The following is a 25172-nucleotide window of genomic DNA, read 5'->3' on the forward strand; positions in this document are numbered from 1 at the left end:
TAATGAGAGGGGTGTGGCTGGCAAGCAGGACGAACCCAGAGGGAGAGTGGGATTAGGCTTACAGCATAAAATGAGCACAGGTGGAAACACAAGGGAGGAGATTGGGAAGAAGACTGCAGGGGAGAACACTCGGGAGAAGACTGCAGGGAGGAATGCAGGGGAGAGACATGCCGTACTAAGCAGGAAAGAGCCTGCTAAGAGTTCTCTGTCCCAGACCCTAGCTAAAGCACAGCTGGTCTTACAACCCTCCCGAGCTAACAGACTTCTGACTCCTAAGCAGAAGTGCAGGGGAGTAGAAAGACTTCCAGGGCAGGGCTGGCCGTTAGCTGTCCCTGAAGGGAATTCTTACCCTGTCTCAGAAAGCGGAGATTCCCTAATGGAATTAGAGGGAGAGCTATCTGAAAGCAGTGAGATGGAGTGCAATCTCGCAGTATGGGATCTTCTCGAGAATCACAGTTAACAAGGTATGAATGGGGGAGGGGAATGAAAGTGAATGTATCTTTGTGTAGCGTTCTTTCTCCCGTAGCAGAACTGTGAGCATGTGTGAATGAATCACTTAGAGCCTGAGAGGGAGGCCATGTGGATAAAGGGAAGGAGGTGAGAACCTTTAATTAACTTCCCCGAGAAGTCAGAGACCTGACATTGTGTAACCCTGAAGCAGGGAACTTTCGGGAGGGGACTTACACCAGTCATAAAAGGTTGGGTTATATAAAGTTCCCTAGCCCCTACCCAGGAGCATAGGGTAGTGGGGGGCATTGGACTTCGGGTAGATTAGGTCACAGAGCTTCCTGAAGTATTTCCAAACAAAAAGAGCAAAATTAAGGAGAAAACGTTTTGGTTTATTTTTTGGCTTTTCTGCCTGGGTAGCAGGCTGGACTGTGTTGTAAGGAAGAAACCTGGTGAATATATGATTTGTTTTAAGTCTCCTCAGACCAAAGGGACTACTGGAACCCTAGTGCGGTGAACTAGGGGTAATAAAGATAAAAGCTGAACTTTACCAAGAACGCAGTCTCCACTAATTATTCTACTGCTTATCCAGTGGGAGTCCTCCTGGGAGCACTCCGTCCTTACACCTGGGGCGGGAGCCGGGTTGCCAGCGCTAGGCTTACCCCCGGCCCCGCCACAGAGCGGAATATGGTGGCAGTGGTGGGATGTAGCGCCACTCACAGGCTACTGCTGGAACAGTGGAATTTTTTTTTTTTTTTGCTTTTTCAAATTTTGTTTGGAGAATTGACTTTTGCTGAGGAATTGCAATACTGCTTGGTGCAGGTTTTGAGTGCTGCACAAGTGTTAAGAGACTGAAAACAATAATTTGGAATTGCCTGTGGATTACAGTTTTTTTGTGAATTTTGGGACAGTGATTGCTAAAGTCTCATTTTCTTGGAGTATTGGTGGAGTCTCACAGAGGTGTTGCAGGAGTGCGTGGCTACTAGGCCGGAGATCCTGGTCGGTGGACGAGGACTGGAGTGAGCCCAGCTGCGTCCTGGTGGAAAGGCGACCAGAGGAGCAGTGTATGCGGAGACGGAGATCGAATCCTGGGGAGGAAAAAACCCAAAGGCGTAGACTCATCAGTGCCTGAGGTAAGGGTACCTTAGGGTGCTGGTGAGGGATTCTAAGTAAAAGGTTTCCTGTTTCCGGGAAGAGAGAGGGGAAAGGTGTTTAAAGAGCCACACTTGGTTTGTGTTCTCGTTTCCCTTGCCTTCCAGATGGAGTCGGCTAAGCCTACAGCAGCGTGGGAGGTCGAGCGACGACAGCTTGCAGAGGCGATGCGAGAGTCGGTACGGACACAGATGGACTTGTGGAAAGCCGATCAGACCGCCCAACAAACCCGCTATGCCGAGCTACTTCATATGCTTGGGGAACAAGTGCAGGCTATGCATAAGCTGGCACAGCGGCAAGTGACTGAACCAACCACCAGCGCCCCGGTAGGAGCTTCCTTTGGGGAGCCTATTAGACTGAATAAGCTAGCACCGGAGGACGATATTGAAGATTTTTTATTAGCTTTTGAACGGGTGGCTGGGGCATCTCACTGGCCTCAGGACCAGTGGGCTATAAAGCTTATTCCCTGCTTAGCGGGACGAGCACTAGAGGCTTACCGAACTTTAAATGCTGAGCAAGCCTCGGACTATAAGTGCTTAAAAGAAGTGCTGCTAGAGTATCTTGGACATACCCCAGAACAGTACAGAATGCAGTTTCGGGCCTTAAAAATGGAGCTCGGAGAGCGACCTAAGGCCCTAGCGCAGAGGCTTAAGCGTCTCTGTGAAAGGTGGTTAGCATCTCATGCCCAAAGTTGGTCGGCTATAGTGGCCGAACTCACGAGAGAGCAGTTGGTGGAAACAATACCCCCGACAGCAAGGGAATGGTTAATGAAGCAAGGGGGGAGATCTCTGGGATCAGCTGTCCAAATAGTAGAAAATTTCCTTAATGCACAGGGGAAGGAGGAATGTTCAAGGAAGGATGGGGCTGGTAAGAAGGGCAAGGCAGGAGGTAGAGTCCACCTGTCCAGAAGAGGTTTGGGGAGGGGGACGAAGATGCAGGCAAGATCGATGTTACTGGGAAGGAAACCAGAAAACCCTGGGAACTCCTGGGAGCTGGGGGTAGAGGTGCAAATAGAGGTGATTCCCATGCGTGCCATGCTAGATTCGGGGGCTGATCAGTCCCTCATATCCTCCCAAGCCTGGGAGGACTTAGTACGACAGAAAGGGACCCAGTGTGTTCGGCCCTGGGGTACCTTAAAGATCAGGTGTGTGCATGGGGATTCCTCCCGATACCCATTGAGACTCATTAAGCTCCAACACCAAGGGAGAGCATATTGGATGCGACTCGCAGTTGTTCCTCGATCCCCAAGATCCCTAATTCTAGGCCGGGATTGGCCGGGGTTTTCGGGGAAGCTGGCCCAGGGGCACATATGGGTGAACAGGGGGATGAAAGGGGAAAGGCAGAGGAACCCTAGCCGACCAGAGCTAGAGGGGTCCTTGTCTCGTCCATGGATTCCCGAGGAAGTATTGGAAAAATTCCCTAGGTTTTCCCAGGAACAAAAGGCTAACCCTGTACTAAAACATGCTTGGGAATACGCTAAAACCCCACGTGAAGAATTTCCCAGATTCATTATTAAGGGGGCCTTACTCTATCGGGAGACCTGGGAAGGGAAGCGCCGGCAGCCCCGGCGGCAATTAGTGGTTCCCCAGATATTCAGGCAGACTATTTTAAAGTTGGCTCATGCGCACCCCTTAGCCAGTCATAGGGGCCGGGAGAATACTTTAGACCAGATCCTCACCCGGTTTTACTGGCCAGGGGTATATAAGGAGGTGAGGGACTTTTGTGGGTCCTGTTCAACTTGCCAGAAGTTGACGGGTAGTAAGCCACTGAGGGCCCCGCTGGTACCCTTGCCCTGGGTGGGGGAACCTCTGTCTCGAATGGTGATGGACATTGTAGGCCCCTTAGATAGGAATAGAAGGGGACACGAATATATCCTTGTAATTGTGGACTATGCCACCAGATTTCCCTGGGCCATCCCGTTGAGGTCCATTTCGGCTGGGGTTATGGTACAGGAATTATCGAAATTGTTCTGCCAGGTAGGGTTCCCTCGGGAGGTGATCACCGACCAGGGCACAAATTTTCAGTCCGGAGTGTTTGAGTCCTTCCTGGCAGCCTTTGGCATCCACCATGTGAGTACATCAGCTTACCATCCCCAGGCCAATGGGCTAGTGGAAAGATTTAACCAGACCTTAAAGAAAATGGTGAGAAAAGGTGCAGAAGCAGATTTGAGGGATTGGGACCTGTTTGTTCCCTTTGCCCTTTATGCAGCCTGAGAAAATGTCCAGAGCTCCCTGGGGGTGTCTCCTTTTGAACTCCTTTACGGGAGACCTCCCAGAGGACTCCTGGACGTAGTGAGGGAGAATTGGGAGCCTCAGGGGGGCCAGGAGAAAAATATTCTCTCATATTTACAGGGGATGAGGAAAAGATTACGAAAAGTAATGACCCTGGGACAGCAGGGACTGAAAGGAAAACAGGAAAAACAGAAGGTTTATTACGACCGGAAAACCCAGCAGCGGACACTGGAGGTGGGAGACAAAGTATTGGTACTAGTGCCTACTTCCCCTCACAAGTTTACCGCCCCCTGGAGGGGTCCTCTGGTGATCGTGAAGCGCCTAAATGAGGTAGACTATCGCGTAGTGGATCAGAGAGGGAGGGAGCAGAAGTACCACATAAACCTCTTAAAGGCTTGGAAGGACCCTGAGGGTCTCTTCCTAGAAACCTCCGAAGCGAAGGAGGAGGACTTAGGACCCCAGATAGTAGACATGACGCAGGTGGGCCAGCCGAGAATTGGGTCCCACTTACTGGGGGAACAGAGGGTACAATTGGAGAAAATATTGAAGGATTTTTCGGAGGTTTTATCTCCCAAGCCAGGCTGTACCACCTTAGGGGGGCATAAGGTCATCACACCCCCGGGGAAGATAGTACGGCAGAGGCCCTATCGGTTACTAGAGAGCCGCCAAGTTACTGTGGGAGAGTTGGTGAAAGAAATGTTAGATTTGAAGGTAATTGAGGAATCTCACAGTCCCTGGTGTAGCCCTATTGTTCTGGTGCCAAAATCTGATGGGTCCACTAGGTTCTGTATTGACTTTAGGGGTGTCAATGCAGTATCGGAGTTTGATGCCTATCCCATGCCGCGAATAGAGGACCTGTTGGACAGGCTAGGGAAAGCCCGGTATCTTTCGACTCTAGATTTGTGCAAGGGATATTGGCAAATACCCTTAGACCCAGCTTCTCAGGCTAAAACGGCCTTCCGAACCCCACAGGGATTGTACCAGTTTAGGCGCATGCCCTTCGGCTTGCATGGCGCTGCCGCTTTTGCCAATGCGTAATGGACAGGGTATTAGAGGGGCACGGTCAGTATGCAGCGGCCTACATGGACGACATCGTCATTTTTTCAGCTAATTGGACGGATCACATCAGGGCCGTACGAGCAGTGTTGTCAGCTTTGCGGGAAGCGGGTCTAACTGTCAATCCTAAAAAGTGTTCTTTTGCCCAGACCCGAGTACAATACTTAGGCTACCAAGTGGGGGAAGGGGAGATCAGGCCCTTAATGGGTAAAGTCGAATGCATCCGTGACTTTCCCCAGCCTCTAACCAAGAAACAGTTGCGAAGTTTCTTGGGGCTTGTAGGCTACTATCGTAGATTTATTCCCCACTTTGCGGATCTAACGGCCATCCTGACGGACATGCTCAAAAAGAACTGCCCTAATCAGCTTCAATGGGCTCCTGAGGGACTAAGGGCCTTAGAACAATTGAAAAGGTGTTTGTGCAGGGAGCCGGTGCTCAAAGAGGTAGACTTCACGCAACCTTTTATTTTGCAGATGGATGCGTCTCAAGTCGGTCTGGGGGCTGTTCTTTCTCAAGCGTTCCAGGGGGAAGAGCATCCTGTAATGTACCTCAGTAGGAAGCTACTGCCACGAGAGCAGGCCTATTCTACTATTGAAAAGGAGTGTTTGGCTATAAAGTGGGCTGTGGAGGCAACCCGGTACTATCTGGAGGGGAGGGCCTTTACTTTGGTTACCGATCATGCGCCCCTAACCTGGTTAGCTCAAATGAAAAATGACAATGCACGGCTTACCCGATGGTACCTGGCCCTACAGCCTTATAAATATACAGTAGTGCATAGACCAGGGGTTCTGCATAAGAATGCAGACATTCTGTCACATCTGGAGGAAGGGATAGATTCCCCGCCCAAGGATAAAAGGACTGATAGTGTTTTGAGGGGAGGGTATGTGACAGGGAAGAGCCTGTCAGCAGTTTAAACCCAGCTTTAAACCCTGCCTTGCAAAGGCTGGCCCCTATTCCTAAGCCCAGGAAGCTGCCTAATAATCCTGTACCTATCACCAAGAGCCAACAGGCAGGGCAAGGCAGAGAGAGATGGGCAGAAACCATAACATCTGGTTTAGGGTACTATAATCCCTTTTATAATACCTTGGGCAAATCTCCAACAAAACCTCTAGTAAAGAAAACCAGCACAGGCATGGTTAATGAGAGGGGTGTGGCTGGCAAGCAGGACGAACCCAGAGGGAGAGTGGGATTAGGCTTACAGCATAAAATGAGCACAGGTGGAAACACTAGGGAGGAGATTGGGAAGAAGACTGCAGGGGAGAACACTCGGGAGAAGACTACAGGGAGGAATGCAGGGGAGAGACATGCCGTACTAAGCAGGAAAGAGCCTGCTAAGAGTTCTCTGTCCCAGACCCTAGCTAAAGCACAGCTGGTCTTACAACCCTCCCGAGCTAACAGACTTCTGACTCCTAAGCAGAAGTGCAGGGGAGTAGAAAGACTTCCAGGGCAGGGCTGGCCGTTAGCTGTCCCTGAAGGGAGTTCTTACCCTGTCTCAGAAAGCGGAGATTCCCTAATGGAATTAGAGGGAGAGCTATCTGAAAGCAGTGAGATGGAGTGCAGTCTCGCAGTATGGGATCTTCTCAAGAATCACAGTTAACAAGGTATGAATGGGGGAGGGGAATGAAAGTGAATGTATCTTTGTGTAGCGTTCTTTCTCCCGTAGCAGAACTGTGAGCATGTGTGAATGAATCACTTAGAACCTGAGAGGGAGGCCATGTAGATAAAGGGAAGGAGGTGAGAACCTTTAATTAACTTCCCCGAGAAGTGTAACGGAACTCAGAGACCTGACATTGTGTAACCCTGAAGCAGGGAACTTTCGGGAGGGGACTTACACCAGTCATAAAAGGTTGGGTTATATAAAGTTCCCTAGCCCCTACCCAGGAGCATAGGGTAGTGGGGGGCATTGGACTTCGGGTAGGTTAGGTCAAAGAGCTTCCTGAAGTATTTCCAAACAAAAGGAGCAAAATTAAGGAGAAAAAGTTTTGGTTTATTTTTTGGCTTTTCTGCCTGGGTAGCAGGCTGGACTGTGTTGTAAGGAAGAAACCTGGTGAATATATGATTTGTTTTAAGTCTCCTCAGACCAGAGGGACTACTGGAACCCTAGTGCGGTGAACTAGGGGTAATAAAGATAAAAGCTGAACTTTACCAAGAACGCAGTCTCCACTAATTATTCTACTGCTTATCCAGTGGGAGTCCTCCTGGGAGTGCTCCGTCCTTACACCTGGGGCGGGAGCTGGGTTGCCAGCGCTAGGCTTACCCCCGGCCCCTCCACAATACCAAATCAGTTGTCCTATGTATGTACACATGTAATACTAGGTTTACTATTGCCACTAAATACCCTATACACATTTACATACCTCTTAAGGAGGCCATTTCAACTAAATGAACTACCTCTTGAGGAGGTTGACCATTTTCTGATTTCTGATTAGAGATCCTCTGTGTTCGTCCCATGCTTTTTTGAATTTTAGCACTGTTTTGCTCTCCACCACCTATTTTGGGAGGGCATTTCAGGCATCCACCACCCTTTCAGTGAAAAATAATTTCCTAACATTATTCTTAAGTCTACTGCAACTTCAATTTATGCCCTCCTAGTTTTACCATTTTCCCTTCTCTGGAGAAGATTTGGTTCTGTATTAATAACTTTTAAGAATTTAAATGTTTGTATCATATAAGCATCAAATAAGTTTGCATCACATAAGTAGAATGAATGACTGCCGTAATTTTTTGGATCATTGGATTCAAGGTCATTTTCTAAATTAAATAAAGATAAAACTAGAGTTCCTATGAGCGTCAGGAGCAGTGCAGAGCATTCAGCGCGGCTCCCTACGCTAATAATCGCTATCGCTGTTTAGTAAAAAAAAAAAAAAAAAGGGTGTGTGTGTGGGGGGGTAAATCAGGTTTTAACCATTTTGGGAGTCTTTGTATACAGTATTTTGACATCCAAGTTTCATTTGAATGCAGTGGTCAAAAGATCTTTCTCATTATTAAGAAAATACAGAGAATAAGGAATTATTTTGATATATCAGTCTTTAATAGTAACATGAAGTGTATTGCTGTCCCAACTGGATTACGTACTGTAATATTATATAAGTTGTCAAATACCTTCTTAAGAAATTGCAAAAAATTCAAAATATAACAACACGACTGATATACTCTGTACACAGACATGACAGAATTACACCTATGTTTATAGACCTTCATTAGTTGCTAACTGAAGCATGAATCCAGTATGAATTATATACAATGATATTTATTACCTTATATGGAAGGGATCCATTATACAAGCTCAATATAATATGTATTTCATTGCCTTTGCATTTTCTGGATCCTAAGCGATTACGTTCCAAAAGAGCTTTTTCACCAAGTTTTCCCTACCGAGCACCTGTTGTCTCATTGCCCCTTCAAATCTGAATGCTTAAAAATGACCTAGTTTTTCAAAAGGTGTTGAAATCTTTTTGTCTTCAAGAAATAGTTAGAGGTGAGGTGCTGGAGCTTATTATTTATTTAACATGATGTTTATCCCAGGAATTACTTGGCCCTCTTAATTTGGAATCCATCTAGTATTTTATGGTATTTCTGGAATATAAGAGCATTTGTAGTGCATAAGAAATATTGTTGGGGCATAACACATAAGAATCTTGCTGAAACTGGCTGTGGGTAACCTTGAAGAAAGAATGTTTTATTACAAGGGCTTTAGAACTGTTCAGGGAAAGCAGAGGCACACATTTACTCGCTATTTATGAGAAAAGATTGGATATGTTCTTTGTAAGAAAACAATATTCTCCTAGAGTCACGTAATTTGTCAAGGGATTTATGAGCAGAAAACAGGGTCAGGTTCCTATGTAAATTAAAGACACTGGAAATAGAGGGGCAACTCAGAACTTTGGGGGGGGGGAGTGAGGACCTTCCAACAATCGATATTTTAAGTCAGTGATGTTAAAATGGCTCTTTAATATTATCTCTGTTGCCTTGCGTGTTATTTGTTTTACAGAAATTAACCAAGGTAAATAAACTGATGTGGTTAGGGACAGTGTGTCCAACTCTGACCTGTACCATAAATTGCCTGATTTTCTCCCTCCAGAATGTGAAAACACAGCACTGTGTCCAGTGGGTCCTAGGCAAACAAGTATACAGGACTCCTGGCCCTGCCCAAGCCTCCATTTATTTATATACCTGCTTGATTATTTACATCTTTGTTTATTTCCACTTAATTTGGTTTTTTTCTCTTTATTTTTTAAATTCAAAACAAATAACAAAGTGCCAGCATATAGTGCCAGCATATAGTTTTTCTTCCATGTAATAGTAAGACAACACCAAACATTTCTAAACAAATCCCCCCCACCTCTTCCTTCCTGTCCTACTTTTCCCCCCTACTTGAAGACAAAAATTGAACTAGGGAGCCCAAGAAGTAAATACAGCATGGACTAGATCATGGAGAAATAAAACAGAAATGCAACTCCTTTTGTACTGAGCACACTTACAAATACATCCACGATGCACATTTCCCAAAGCCAACACAATCCAGTTAATAAACTCAAAACTCTTTTCTACCATTTACATAGAAACAAGATGGCAGATAAAGGCCAAATGGCCCATCTATAACCATTATCTCTTCCTCTCTCTAAGAGATCCCATGTGCCTATCCCTAGCCTTCTTGAATTCAAACACAGGCTCTCCCCGTCTTCTACAAAGCCACGCGGCAACAGCCCCGAAGCCCTTTAAATGTCTATGGGCTTCGGGGCCGTTACTGTACGGCAGCCGCTAGTGTGGCTTTGTAGAAGAGGGGGTCTGTCTCCACCACTTCTTCCGGGAGACTTCACACATCTACCACCCTTTCTGTAAAAAAGCATTTCCTTAGATTATTCCTGAGTCTATCACCTCTTAACGTCATCCTATGCCCTCTCATTCCAGAGCTTCCTTTCAAATGAAAGAGACTCGACTCATGCGCATTTACGCCATGTAGGTATTTAAACATCTCTATCATATCTCCCCTCTCCCGCCTTTGCTCCAAAGTATACAGATTGAGATTTTTAAGTCTGTCCCCATACGCCTAGACCTTGAGTGGGGGGGGGGGGGGAGAGGAGGAGGATCTGGCAGCAGGAAGAGTTTTGTAACACAGTATGAGGAGAGGGGTATCAGAGGATTGGGGGCTCCAGGGGGTTTGAATTTTAAAAAATAAATCACTGGCTCCCTATATCCCTCAGAATCCAGCACAGGCTTTTAACATTAACTCTTAAGGATTTTTATTCAAGCATCCCTTTTTATTTGGTCTCTTACCATATGGCTCCAAAAGAAAGAAGGATTGAGACATCTGGGTTTTACTTCTATTGAAAGCAATGGAAGTAAAACCCGGATGTCTCAATCCGACCTCCTTTTTCTAGAGCCATATCTCTGATCATCCCATATACCCCTTCTCGGGCCTTGCATTCTGCTTCTGAACGCCATCTTCCTATTCCCTCCATCTATTATTCACATCTTGAGTAAACACGGCAATCAGCATTCTTTTAAACGGCTTCCTTTCCATGGAATACCCTTCCCCTCACTCTGCGCATTAAACAATCCTGTCAGAAGTTCAGAACTAAGTCGAAAGCTCATTGCTTTTCCCAGGTTTTTGAAGCTGTTGCAATTAGAACCTCAGTGTATAGCAATTCTCTCCCCTTTATGTCCTCATTGCTCTTCTCAATCCACTCTCCTATTAATGATTGTCGTTCCTTTCCAGTGCTTCTCTGATTATTAGTTTTCTAAACCACTTTGCTTGTCAAAATTGAAAGCTGGTAGATCAAATGCCTAATAAACATAAAGATAAACATGTAGCAAAATACAGTAATGCATGATTTTGCTATTTAACATGTGTTATTTGGCAAAACCCATGCACTATTCCCTTAATGAACATTAGTAACTATCCCTCTTAGCTGTATGAAATAAAAACTAATGGGTTGAGTCATTCTTAGTCAAGAAGGAAATGTACATCTGATGATTAAACTGCAGGTTTATGTATAAAGTGTAGAGCTCTTTTCAGACAAGGAAATCAAAGCTTGGAAAATCTAGGCCATATCCAATTAAGATGTCCTAAACTAGAAAATGAAAAGAATGAGATTTATATAAGAATTAATTTCATAAAATAGTTAATCAGTACACTTTAGAAATGTAGAAATGATGCATTCTGCTTTGAGTCTCAGTCTTTTTAATGGTTGAAATTAGAAAAACAGGTGAGTGGTGAAGTGTATAGAGTCCTTATACCTGAAGGCTCTACAGCAGGGCCGGATTAACGAATAGGCCCAGTAGGCACGTGCCTAGAGCCCGAAATGATCAGGGGGGCCCGATGAAGGAGGGTATTTTTTTTAAATCAAACAGCGATGGCCCCCTCCCCACAGCATCGATCAGCAATGCGGGGCTCCCCCCCCCACTCGATAGACTAATAGGCAACAGACCCCCTCCCCCATCGACGGAAAGTAAGATAAGCAAGGAACGTGACCACCCCTTTTCTTCACCTTTCCACTATCTCACTATCGTCTTCCCCCCATCTAGCATGTGGGAAAGCAGCAGCAACAGCAGTGGTGAGGAGGTGAGGGCTGGGCACAAGTTCTCCCCACTTCCATCATCTGCCCTGCCCCTTTCTTCCCACATCCATCATCTGCCTTACTCTGCCTCCTTCTCTCTCTCGCTCCACCCTAGGCCATCTCATAACTCACCTTTCACTCCAATTTTTTATTTTTTTTTCAAATGGTGACGCCCCCCTCCAGCATCGATCGGCAGCGCGGCCCCCCCCCCCCAATCGATGGACTGATCGGCTATGGACCCCCCCAATCGACAGAAAGTAAGATAAGCAAGGAACGCGGGTAAGAAAGGCAACAGCAACTTTAAATTTCCAAGCGGTCTTGCTTGCCCAAAGCTTCCCTCTGACGCGCCCTGGCGGAAACAGGAAGCTGTGTCAGAGGGAAGTTTTGGGCAAGAATCACCACTTGGAAAATTACAGTTGCTGTTGCCTTTCTTACCCGCGTTCCTTGCTTATCTTGGAGGAGGGGGGTCCGTTGATGGAGGAGGGGGGTCCGTTGCCGATTGGCCCGTCGATGGGGGGGGGGGCCGCGTTGCCGATCGATGCTGGAGGGGGGTGTCGCCATTTGAAAATGCAACAGTCATGGTTCCTGGGAGTAACTTGAAAAATAAACATTACATTAGTGATTTTTATTCCGCCATTACCGTGCAGTTCAAGGCAGATTACAGAAGAGGATTTCTGGACATGTCCAGCAGTGTTATAGAGCAAAGCAAGTTGCTTCAGAGGATTGAAAATGTTTCTTATGGTGTTAGTTAGTCTTCATGGATTTATTGAATAGCAGGGTTTTAATTTCTTTTCTGAAAGTTTTGTAGTCTGAGGTCGCGATTGGAGAGTTGGTGGTCTAGTTTTGCTGCTTTATTGTCTGCCGATCATCTTTTGTTCCACGTTGGATTCTTTGGTGGACCACTTGCCTTGTTGTTTTGTTACAAATTAACATACATGGAGTGGAACGTACCAGAGGAGTTACAGATTTGGTTGTTTATACATATGGGTTAAAGTTGGATGACATAGAGCGAAGCAGTTGAGAGGAGTTGCAAACTTTGTTATTAATATAGACATATGTTTCAGATAGTATTACTGCTGTTCAATGCATTTGAACACTTTTATATACATTTGGAAAGGGTTCTGAGTTAAAGTCCTGGGCAAATAGGATGGAAGGGAAGGAAAGGGGATTTGTTCAGAGATGTTTGGGGCTTGTATAGAACTAAAACTGTACACTGGCACTGGTATGGTAATCTTTGTTGTTTGTTTTGAATTTTATAATAAAAGAAAAAAAGAAATACAAGTGGAAATAAAGAAGTAAATAAGAAAACAGATAAATAAATGGTGCGGGGCGTGGGTGGGACATGGGCAGGACACGGCTAGGGGGCCCAGTGTACTTGTGTGCCTAGGAGAATTAATCCTGCCCTGCTCTACAGCACTGCCACAGTATAACACAAATGATTCCCAAACCTGGTCCTGGAGGCTCTCCAGTCAGTCAGGTTTTCAGAATGTCCACAATAAATAGTCATGAGAGAGATTTTGTATATATGGGAACACAGGAGCTGCAGGGGAGGGCTGAGGGTGCTGGGCCAATCAGGGGCCCAGCAGAAGAAAAAGGCAGTGCTGAAGGGGGGGCTGGCCAATCAGTTGACAAGGTGGGCCTGCCAGAAGAGAGGGCCAATGAGAGAGGAGGCAGCAGACAGCCAACCACTCAGACCAGCATGAAATTTGAGCAAATGGAAGAAAGAAGGAGAGTCACTGCCCAGCAACAAGCCTGCACTAATTGGACACCAGGGAGAAGACCCTCTAAGGGAGACTGGAAAGAAGAAGATGACGGCCTGGGGTGGAAGAGAGTGGTGCCATGCTGCAGGAGTGAGGAAGAAGCAGGCTGACTGGAGGAAGAGGAAACAAAGATAAGCCTGGGCCAGAGCAGAGCTGCAGGTTCAGGAGAAGGGAAACAGCTGAGAGACCAACTGGTTGCAGGGAACCTGCTAGAAGAAGTGAGCCTTAGGAGACACTGAAGTTGGAGAACTAGTTGGAAGACTTGGAGGAAAGACCTGCATGAGAGGAGGAGGAGAGGAGGGAGGGAGAGCTGCCTAAAAAGAGGGAGAGCACGAGAAGGGGGAGGTTCTGGTTTAGCAGCAGATTATCAAAACATATTATCTCCATCTTTAGCGAGGTTTCTAGCAGTCTTCGACACTGACATGCAAATGGGCTCTTCCACATTGAAATGAGCCCTCTGATGTATTTATAAAAAAATGCCGAGCCATTTAAAAAAATTGGCGTCGGCTTTTGGCAACTAAAAAAACAACTGGTCCAGGACTGCTGGTCAGTGTCAGAGACTGCTAGAAAACCCATCTGCACTGCCTGACCTGAACGGCCCCGCCCTCTCCCTCCCCCAGCAGCAGGAGAGATGCCCACTCTCTCCTGCTGCAAATAAAAAATAATTTAAAAAAATCCTACCTGACCGGAATACGTCTGTTCCCCCCCCCCCATCCCCGCAGCAGGAGAGATAACCACTCTCTCCTGATAGTAGTGACCCCCACCCCCTTACCTGAACAGATGAGCCGGTAGGACGGAGACGGACATCCTCATTGCAGCTACTGTTGCGTCATCTAAACTGGTCCTCCCTGGTGCATCTTGGGATGCATTGGGGAGGGGCCTGAGGCTCTGATTGGCCATGGGGCTTTAAACACCCTGGACCAATCCAGGCCAATCAGAGCCATAGGATTTTTTTTGTTATTTTTTTATTTGCAGCAGGAGAGAGTGGGCATCTGTCCTGCTGCCATGGGGGGGGGGGCATTCGGGTCTGTTCGGGCCAGATTTTTTTTAGTGTAGCATGAAAGAGTGGGCATCTCTGCTGCTGCCGGGGGTCACGGTCAGGATGTTAGGGAAGGGGTGTTGTGATGCAGCGGAGAGAATGGGCATCTCTCCCACTGCATCACAACACAGGGGCAGTGGGAGAGTGTGCTTTTGTTTTTTTATGGGGGTTTTCTGCGCATGTGTCCATTAGTGATGGGCACATGCAAACATAGGAAACCACTGCTGTCCAGCGATCTTATTTGCATACACAATTTTTTAAGAATGTCTTGGATTTTTAGATTCGGTATCAAAATGGCTGCCTTAGCAGACCGTCGCTTTTTAACACGGGTCTTTGAAAATCCTGGCCTCATAGTTTCCTTGGTATCTAGAAGAAGGCAAAGTGGCTTTGCAGTGATTAAGTTAGCAGATACTACAAACATTTCTTTACTGCTCCTGCCTGCTATTGTTGGAAGTGGCAGGATGCCTGGATGACATATCAGCTGCTCTGAATGAATCCTCTCTCCTTTCCCAGAACGAGGCTGGGGTGGGAAGGTTCCCCATACTTTCCCACTAAAATAAACCAGCAACTAGGTTTCAGATCTGTTACGTGTCCCTTAGTCCAGTGAATCCTTGCTCCTTTAGCAAATGCCTATTAAGTACTAACCCATGAGAGAATGGCAGGTTGATTCTGGATTCAGGTTACTATATCAGGCTGAACAGGAGGGATCTCCCTATTAGCATGGGTCAAAAGCGGGAGATAGAACCCAAGACAAATTTGGAGAGCAAGCAGAAAGCTTGAAATATGTGCCTAGAGAGCTGCACGGGTACAGGGTTAGTGTGAATCCTGTGGGGATCCCCTCCAGATCCACGGAACTCCAATGGGGATCTCCTCCAGTTCCACGGGAATTCAGTAGGGATGGACGCAGTGCCAGGTCACCCTACCAATCTTTTCTTTGTGCTGTGGCTGCCATCTCCTTGCTGACCAAATTACCCTCAAGCTTTAAATGCCTACTGCTAATATGTGATCAGTTTAGGAATAAGCAGAATGCAAGCTAACAAACTAAACTAATAGTGCTTGCAACAGGGCCTGCAATTGTATAACAGTGTGCAAGCCAAATGAAATCAAAACAAAACAAAAAATCCCCTTCATGCCCCTAGTGCTCAAGCCAAATTTTAATCTCCCAACCAAGATGAGAGAAGCCCCTTAGGGGAGGCTGCCAAACCATATCAGCCCAAAAACCCTATGCCTGAATCACTAAACCCAGAAAAGAGCAAGTGCAAGCTGTGGCTTTTCAACTTTTGAGTTAATTGAAAACAAACTCTCACTTTGATCAGCCTGAGGTCATTTCCATAGGATACATGCCAGGCCCCATGTTACCCCCATCCCCTTCCATCCCCTTCTTCCTCAATAAGTGAATTTTCATGGAAGCTGTCCTTCCAGATAGCGGGATGGATCAAAGAACTGCCCTCACATTTTCAGCCCTGGTTGAAAGGAATTAAAAAAAAAAAAAAAAAAAAAGAACCAATTAATTTTGGAGCTGTTATAAAAACAGCTCTCATCTATTGAGAAGCTGTCATGAAATCGAGAAAACTAAGACAGGAAATTGGCAACAGTATAAATGATAAAGAAGTTAATAACTAGCTGGAAATATTACAAACAGGGAAAAATGAGGCCACATGTAAAAGGAAGGGGAAAAAAGCATTTCAATTAATGTCTTCTCTTTTACGGCACCATACCCATGGCCACCTCACAAGTGCAAGTTAAAATCAGGGGTACATAATAAATGAGAAAATACGGAGTGCAAGAGAAGAGTATGAGGGTCTATGTAAGATGGCCTGAAAAGATGGGATTTTAATCTGGATCAGGAGAGATTTAACGTAAAAGTGTCTAAAACATCTAGATGTAAATTTAATATAGTGATTGTATATTAGCAAAAAAATGGGAGGGCCTTCTTAGTGTAAGGGATACTTAGGAGCGCACAAGTCTGGGGCATCTGTGAGATTGATGTCAACCAGCAGGGATGCTCTGGAGCAGGTCTGCACAACTTCGGACCTCTCCAGGCCAGGTTTTCAAGAGTTCCCAAATGAATATGCATGAGATTAATATGCATACCATGGAAGCAGTGCAGGCAAATAGATCTCATGCAAATTCACTGGGGAAATCCCAAAAACCCGACTGGATTTGGCCCTCAAGGACCAGAGAAGTACAGGCCTGCTCTGGAGGATTTTGAAGCATTCTGTCCCCTGACTGCTAAGCTAACCATCTCTGAGATAGGAACTGTATAACCAGTGGTGTAGTGAGGGTGAGACGCACCCGGGGTGGTTGTATCCCTCCCTCTTCTCTGCCCCCCTCCTGCTGTGCGCACGCTGCTTCCCCTCTCCCATACCTCTGTAGCATGAGCAGCAACCCCCTACGTGCTGACGCACCAATGTCGGCATTTCCTCTGATGTCACTTCCTAGGTTTGAGTCCAGGAAGTGATGTCAGAGGAAGAGTTGATGCTGGCGCGTCAGCAGGTTGGGGGTTGCTGCTCACGCCAGGAACGTTGCATAGGTTACAGTGAAGGGAAGCAGCAAGCAAACATGAGATAAATATGTAGGGACAGGGGATAAGATAATCATAGCACAGATTTATCAGGAAGTTAGTACTTCCAAGATGAACATAGATCACGATACAGACACTGAGCACGAATTGAAATAGGAATAGTATGAACATAGTACATGATACTAAATATAGATGTATATATTTATATTTGTGTCTAAGAAGGTATAATATGAATAAATATATGATATATTTTATATCGGTATCTACAAGTAGATATGTATAAGCAGGTAGATTGACTATACTGTATATTATAGGCAGAAATAAGAAAGAGGATTGATTATGGTTTAAGAGGGCTGAGAACCACCAAAGAAAACCCTAACTCTGTATTGTAATACCTTTACAAAAGCACAAGTATTGATTAAGGTTTAATAATGTCTTGATAATGGTTTAATAATGTCTGTATTGAAAACATGTAGACACAAAAGGAGTGGAGGAGCCAAATAAAGACTGGTGAGCTCCAGATGTTTCGCAAACAACCTTCCTTTATTTCTTAATATCACAACACAGACTCAACATGTACATGTTTCTCGAAGTGTGATGTAAAAGTAAACAGATTAACATCCAATGGTTACATCACACTTCGAGACTCCTGATGCAGGCCGTAAGGCCGATACATGTACATGTCGAGTCTGTGTTGCAATATTAAGAAATAAAAGAAGATTGTTTGCTAAACATCTGTAGCTCACCAGTCTTTATTTGGACTCCTCCACTCCTTTTGTGTCTACATATTGTGATTGTGGATTTGTTTTTTTTTTTTATTATTTATTTATGCAATTTTAAATAAATATACAACATAAAAATGCATTAAGAAATAGAAAGCATATTGCTAATTACAAAAACAAACCACTAAATATTATTTCCCATTGAAATTCAAAAAGCAAATATATTCATAGCAACTTTCTCTATAAGTCCTCAATTAAAGCTGGGGAGAGGATAAGGAAAGAGAGGCACATCTCAGAAAAAGAAAATAACTTAATTAAATCAATAATATCAACAATGACAACGTCTCGCCAGTTAAACTACTACAATCTTCCACTTACTAATAATTATTATAATAATTATACTTTTTCCCCCTGACCCGATACCTGTACCTGTGATTGTGGATTTGATTCTCCTGTGTTACTCTATCCCTGTTTTGAAAACATCCCAGGAAATGCAAACTCTGTATTGTAACACCATTACAAAGCTCATATAAACCGCTCTGAAGTGACTCCCCCCAGTTATTAGCAGTGCTATAGAAGCGTACAATAAATCATAAACAACAATTGTGTACTTCTTAACATGTGGGGTGCTAGCTTGTTTTTATTTACAGCCTTCCTGAATAATGGGGGGAGGGTTGGGGAGGGAAGGGAATATTTGCATGTAATGTGATTCAAAACAAATAAGCAATGGGAGCTTGCTTGCATAGTATGTGGCATCAGTACTATGCAGGAGTGCAGCAGAGTTTTCTGTTACTTAGGGTTACCATATTTCGGAATTCAAAACCCCGAACACATGGCCCCACCCTATTCTACCTCCAGCCCCACCCTGTTCTGCCTCTGGCCCTGCCCAGTTCCACCTTTGGCTCTGCCCCGTTCTGCCAAAGCCCCTCCCAGTTTAGCCTCCAGCCCCGCCCCCGGCTCGCCCAGTTACACCTATCCCTGCCCCATTACGCCCCAGTCCTGCCCACAATCCCTCCCCCGCTGCCTGCTCTTGTTGGGCAGAAGGGCATCCGCACATGAACGGATGCACTCATGCCCGACGCAATTTTGAGGAAGCATTTCAAAACCTGGACAAAGTGCCAAGTTTTGAAAAGCCATCCAGACCCCTGGCTATTTCCTCGAAAAGGAGGACATTTCTGGGGAAATCCGGACATCTGATAAACCTAGCTCCCACAAACCTCCTCTCTTCTTCCCCAATGAGCTCCGGCTGCTTCTAGAGGGCCTGAAAATTGCGTCCAATATGTGTGTTAAATCATCTGTATTGGATAGTCCGTCTGGCCACACGGACAGTCCTCTAAAAAGAGGACATGTTTGGGTTTTCCTGGACATCTGGTAACCCTACTGTTAGTCCACTGTGTAGTATAAGGCTAGTGGAAGGATATTACATCTCCGATTCTAATCTTTCTTTGGGGCTTTCCAAATGACGGTGGTAGGAATTCCCAAACTGGCCCTGATGCTGCCTCTGAGGAAACAGGAAGTATGTCACAGACGTGGGCCATGGTAGACCGAAGAGATCAGGCTGACAGCAGGGCAGTGTTTGGGAACCACTAATGCTGCTGCCATTTGAAACACCCTAAAGAAAGGTTAGACTCGGGGAAAGGGGTTGAGGACCAAAGGGGGGTGATGCCAGATCGTAGCCACTGGGCAGGGGCAAGCAAAAATGTGTTGATACATCATACCAACACAAAAAAGCCCTGTACACTATACAAAATGGTGCATACAGAAAAAAAAAAATGAGAAAGTGATATTGGAAGGTCTTTAGATCAGGCTAGGCATATTTGGGGGGAGAAATTTATTTGAGTAACATCATCAGCTTCCATGACACAATCGTTATACTTTATAGTGCTCAAACCCATGTGGACCCCCTTTCAACTTACCAAATTATCAACAAAATTCTGTTATGGGTACCTTATCCACATGATATATTTTTGTTTCACTTTGCTTAGCTATTGAAACTAGATACCAGATAGATCAGGGCAAGTATTTGATTTAACTATTTATTTATCATTTCAGATCATTGATTCGTCAGCACAAAAGCTTTGAGTTCGAGAAATGTTGCCTAATATACTGTTTGCTACATGCAAGAGAAATTTTGTTTACAAATATGCTAATTCATATGAGAGACTCATTAGCAAAACCTGATTAAAAAAATGTTTCATATTCTTATTTCATTGCCATTGAAAGTTGTGTTAACTAACTGGAAAGATAATTCCCAGATTGTACAGTGCATCATGCTTGGTGGAACACAGCGAGACTTATAGATATGGATTCACAGCCGCTGAACAATATCAGCTCCTAATGACATTTCCTAAAACTTGGAAAACCTTCACTGCAGTCTGGACAGTGCTCAGGGTCTAGGACTTGATTTATAAATCTGTGACAGGATTACTGCTGAATTGCTATGCCTTGCTCATTGTAATTGGCTATTCTTCCTAAGTAATTTTGTGCCCTTAATCATTGGATTTGAAGGTCATTTTCTATTTGGTGTTGATAAATATTCAATACAAGGTTGAACTGAAAACCCTAACAGCCCTCCCCAACGGCCCCTGACAATCGTAACCCCCCTGACAAACTTGACGACTCCCCCAACTTAAAATAAATGGCAAGAGGGATGCCCACTCCTTCCTGCCATGAAGGCGCCCACTCCCCCTCCAGCACCCCTTGTCCTGTACCTTAAAGGTTGGGAGCAGGAGGTACCGAAAATACCTCCTGCTCTTCCTCCCTTCCTGTGCATCATGTGATGCACGGGGAGGAGCCTAAGGCCCTGATTGGCTGAGAAGTCTGAGCCAATCAGGGCCTTAGGCCCAGTCTCATCATCGAGGGAAGAGGAGCAGGAGGTTTTTAGGGTACCTCCTGCTCCCAACTTTTAAGGTATGGGGCAGGGGGCCTGGATGAGGTGTGGGCACCTTCACGGCAGGAGGGAGTGGGCATCCCTCCTGCTATTTTGCCTCAGGTTGGCGGGGGGGAGCTTTTTTTTTTTTATGGGACAGTTTATGTTTAACACAGCACAACATTTGTGCCATTAAAAACAAACAAACCAGAAGTCCTAACAGCAATAACAGGAGTCTTCTTTCTTGTCACTGCTGTTAGGGTTTTGCGTATGTGTCAATCGCTCACTGAGCAATTGAATCGGTCGCGTTTGTACGCAAATGATTTGCACCTCCATGCAAATCATTTGCATGCAAACTTGTTTGCCTAGGAATTCCACAGTAATCCCGTCGGTTTTAAAAATCAGACCTAGTCCCTGAGCAAAATTCAACAGATTGTTTTCCACCAAAATTGATATATAATCTGGTAATTATTACTATTACTACTAATCATTTCTATAATGCTAGTAAATGTACACATGCAGGATTGTACTTTTTCTGTCCCTAGTGGGCTCACAATCTAAGGTGAGTTTTATTGTATCTGGGGCAATGAAGGATTTAAAAAGTTGTCCAGGGTTACAAGGAGCTACAGTTGGAATGGAATCCAGTTCTCCCCATTCCCAGCTCATGGCAATCGGCATTTCACCGACTGTGGCCAGTGCTAAACCTGGAAATTCAATGCTGGGCTATATCTAAGCACCAACACTGAATTTCTGGGTTTGTAGAGCCAGCCACATATAGCTGGTTCAGGCCGTATTATACTAAGCTGTGATCGAGGTTTGTACTGCGGCCCGGTGCGCCAAATGGCCCAACTCTGCTCTGATGTTCATAGGAATTCTATGAGGGTCAGAGCATTTAGCACTCCGGGCCATGAGAGAAATCTCTACCCTGGCTTAGTTCAAGGGGAGGTAAGTGCAATATTCAGCACTTAACCAGCTAGAACCTGCATAAATATAGGACTGTGATCCTATTTATGTCGTTGACCTGTCCAGTTAAGTTCTGAATGTCAGCACTAATCCGGACAAGTGATGGCTCCACCTCCCAAAATGCCTCCATCTAGCCAGTTTTGAGTTTGACGATAACTGGTTGTTTTCAGCAGCATAAGAACATAAGAATAGCCTTAATGGGTCAGAGCCATGGTCCATCAAGCCCAATAGCCCTTTCTCACGGTGACCAATCCAGGGCCCTAGTACCTGGCCAAAACCCAAGGTGTTGCAATATTCCATGCTACCAATACAGGGCAAGCAGTGGCTTCCCCCCTGTCTTTCTCAATAACAGACTATGGTCTTTTCCTCCAGGAACTTGTCCAAACCTTTCTTAAAACCAGCTACGCTATCTGCTTTTACCACAACCTCTGGCAACGCGTTCCAGAGCTTAACTATTCTCAGAGTGAAAAAATATTTCCTCCTATTGGTTTTAAAAGTATTTCCCTGTAACTTCATCGAGTGTCACCTAGTCTTTGCAATTTTTGATGGAGTGAAAAATCAATCCACTTGTACCTGTTCTACTCCACTCAGAATTTTGTAGACTTCAATCATATCTCCCCTCAGCCATCTCTTTTCGGTTAAGTGCATAAACATCCATTTCTCCTATATTTTAGAACAATCTTTAAATCAGCAGATTCTGTTCTAAAATACTAATCAAATTTGAGATATCCTGACCTGTTCATCTCAATTTTGACTTTTATGTCTTGTCTAAAATTGGTCTGAATGCATTTTTTCCTAATCCTCACAGTTCACACTATAGCTCTATCAGTGTAAGTTGCATTATTTCTGAAAGCAGTTGATAGATCATCAAAAGTATTCAATAGATATGATAGCTCCAATGGGGTAAGCAAATATTCAAAGATACAGACTTTTGGTAAAGAATGACACGGTGATAAAATTCATCACCGTTCCCGTCCCTACGGATAACCGCGGGAAATATTCCCATGTCATTTTCTAGTGTCTATTTCAACCTCAGTCCTTCTACACTAGCATTCTTCAAAGCAAAGCTTGCTGGTCAGTGGTTGTGCCCAATTATACTCTGATTCTTCCCTCTCTCCTTAAAGAATGACATGAAGATGGTTTCCCGCGGTTATCCGCGGGGACGGGAACGGTGATGAATTTTGTCACTGTGTCATTCTCTACTTTTTGGAATACAGCTGCTTAGTCTTGTTTACTTGTAAATATTCATTTACCTCAGATATAACCAAACTACTGGATTTTATTTTAACTAATTTTGGTCAACTAGTATAGTTTTGGGTTCTTTTTTTGTTCTTACTGTATAGTATTTTGAAAATCAATTATGTTATGTAATACCAGGATTTCTATTCCTCCACAACCTTATCAGTTCAGGGCAAATACCAAAATAGCAAGAAATTGGACTGATTTGTCTGAGAATTATAAACCTAAAACAAAAACAGCAAAAGCGTAATCAACCAGTTATACCCGGAATTGTTATTTTGAATTGTAACCTGATAGACCACATTTACCAAAAAAAGACAAGAATGTTTACAAAGTTTTCATAAAACTTAGCTGATATTTTAAGATCTTGTAGCCATTACCTATCTGGTACGATATTAAAAAAAAGTTTCATCAGTTTTATTTTATTGTTGGAAAATGTAATAAAAATTAATTTTTGAGGGTTTTAGATAGTATTAACATTTTTTTTCTCTCCATTTTTTTTTTCCAGTCTTGCTTGGGGTTCCTTCACCTGTTGCATGGCAGCTTCTGTCACCACTCTGAATTCCTACACCAAGACTGTCATCGAGTTCAGACACAAGCGCAAGATTTTTGAGCAGGGCTTCAGAGAAGAACAGACTTTCCTAGATCAAGAGGCCATCAAATATTTCCGAGAGAGGTCCGTGCAATCGGTCTCTGGCTCAGTGGAAGTTTTTGTAGACCCTTCAGTGAGCACCGCAAAATCAATGCGAGCAACAGCCTCGGTGGACCTTAGCGAAATCCCAGAGACGCTCGGAGAAGAACAGTGTTAAAAAAGACACAAACTGGGATGCTCCCGCTTTCTGTGCATTTTTGTCCCCGAGTTACAGTCTCACATGTTTAAAAAAAGTCATGAGAAACCCTTTTGAAGTCTGAAAAGAAAGCAACTCCTCTGTCTCTTGTGAAATATTAAGAAGTGTCTCAAGTGACATTTTTAAATCTTTTCTAAAAACGAAAGCACTTTTTCACAAATAAGGAAAGCAGAGCGTTTAGAGAAAAAATCATGACTGGAAGCCTACCTACCCAAACTGGAGACGTGTATCAGTGTCACAAGGACTGCAGCCTTTTCTTTATGAGCTGAAGTTGGTGTTTTAATTAAACTGAACAAAATACTTGTTACCTGGGTTTCAGTTCTTCACTATTAACATGCCATTCTCCAAAGAGATTTTCATTCCCATCACCAATAAAGATATATCTATGTATATTTATACTTTAAAATGTGTCCACAGTGCTTGATTATAACTGGAAGTATACAGATAGATGTTTGAGTTTCTCTTACCATAACAAGTGTTTCATTCTTATTGAATAGGAGGTTGGTATGTAGACTGCACATTTAATGGTTGGTCAGATTGATGCTTCTTGTACCCATAGATGTGGTAAACTAGAGAGCATCTGAGTTTTTTTTTGCTGTAAACTAGAGAACCTCCATTGCTTTTAATCTTCCAGATCTTAAGAAGGGACATTATATTCTTCATCAGCTCAAAAGCCTTCAGTTACATGCTCTTTACATGCATATGATGAAATCTACCTGTTTGCCATGTTCAAGAGGAATTTTGTTTACAAAAATACTACTTTGGCATCTACTATTGCTCGTAAGGTCATTTATTAATAATAATAATAAGAACATAAGAACATAAGTAGTGCCTCCGCCGGGTCAGACCATAGGTCCATCCTGCCCAGCAGTCCGCTCCTGCGGCGGCCCAAACAGTTCACGACCTGTCTAAATCATCAGAAGGGGCCCCCATGCCTCCTTGGTTTCCTAATTGAGTCCTATCTTCCTATCAAAGTCCTAGCCCTCCGGTCTTGCCTGCACGACCTGGTTGGATTTCTGCATTTATTTTCTGGTTAGCTTTCTCAGTATCCCACGATCCCCTTATCCCTCAGGAATCCATCCAGTCTCTGTTTGAATCCCTGTACCGTACTCTGCTTGATCACTTCCTCCGGTAGCGCATTCCAAGTGTCCACGACCCTCTGGGTGAAAAAAAACTTCCTTGCATTTGTTTTGAACCTATCTCCCTTCAGTTTCTCCGAATGCCCCCTCGTACCTGTTGTCCCCTTCAGCCTGAAGAATCTGTCCCTATCCACCCTCTCTATGCCCCTCATGATTTTGAAGGTCTCTATCATATCACCCCTGAGCCGCCTTTTTTCCTTTATTTTTCTATACCGCCATAGTCAAACTGACTTCTAGGCGGTTCACTTAGAAAGAAGGCTGGACAATCAGCGAATTACAAAATGCAAGAAGAAGGATGTTTACATAGTAAATTGGAGAAGCATGAATATATGAGAGAAGAAAGATGTTACATAATATATTGGGGTTGAAAGGGAAAGAATACCTGAGAAAGGTCATCTGATTAAGCAAGGAATTTGTCAAATAGAGCGGTTTTAATTGATTTTCACTGACATCAGAACAATCCACTGGTGGAAGAAGTACATATTAGTTTTTGAAACCAGAAACGTATGATGCCTTAATTTTTAGTAGCCCTTTCTTCTGGGTCAAGCAAGACCACTTGCGGCTTAAGCAGCTGAATCCCTTCCTCTCCAGATCTCAGGAAGCTTACACAGTATTTTTAGGTT

At 44.4% G+C, this 25172-nt stretch overlaps 1 protein-coding gene across 1 annotated transcript in view; it reads left to right on the plus strand.

Annotated features, from left to right (window-relative positions):
• GSG1L (GSG1 like) overlaps positions 1–23816 on the plus strand; it is a 223851-nt gene extending 200035 nt beyond the window's left edge. The window contains exon 5 of the mRNA XM_033962799.1: positions 23071–23816. Within this exon, the coding sequence (XP_033818690.1) occupies positions 23071–23371 (301 nt within the window). The 3' untranslated portion in view covers positions 23372–23816. The remainder of the gene's footprint in view (positions 1–23070) is intronic.
• Positions 23817–25172: the final 1356 nt, after the last annotated feature.

Source organism: Geotrypetes seraphini, chromosome 11 (assembly GCF_902459505.1).
Source record: "Geotrypetes seraphini chromosome 11, aGeoSer1.1, whole genome shotgun sequence".
In the NCBI taxonomy this organism is placed as follows: domain Eukaryota; kingdom Metazoa; phylum Chordata; class Amphibia; order Gymnophiona; family Dermophiidae; genus Geotrypetes; species Geotrypetes seraphini.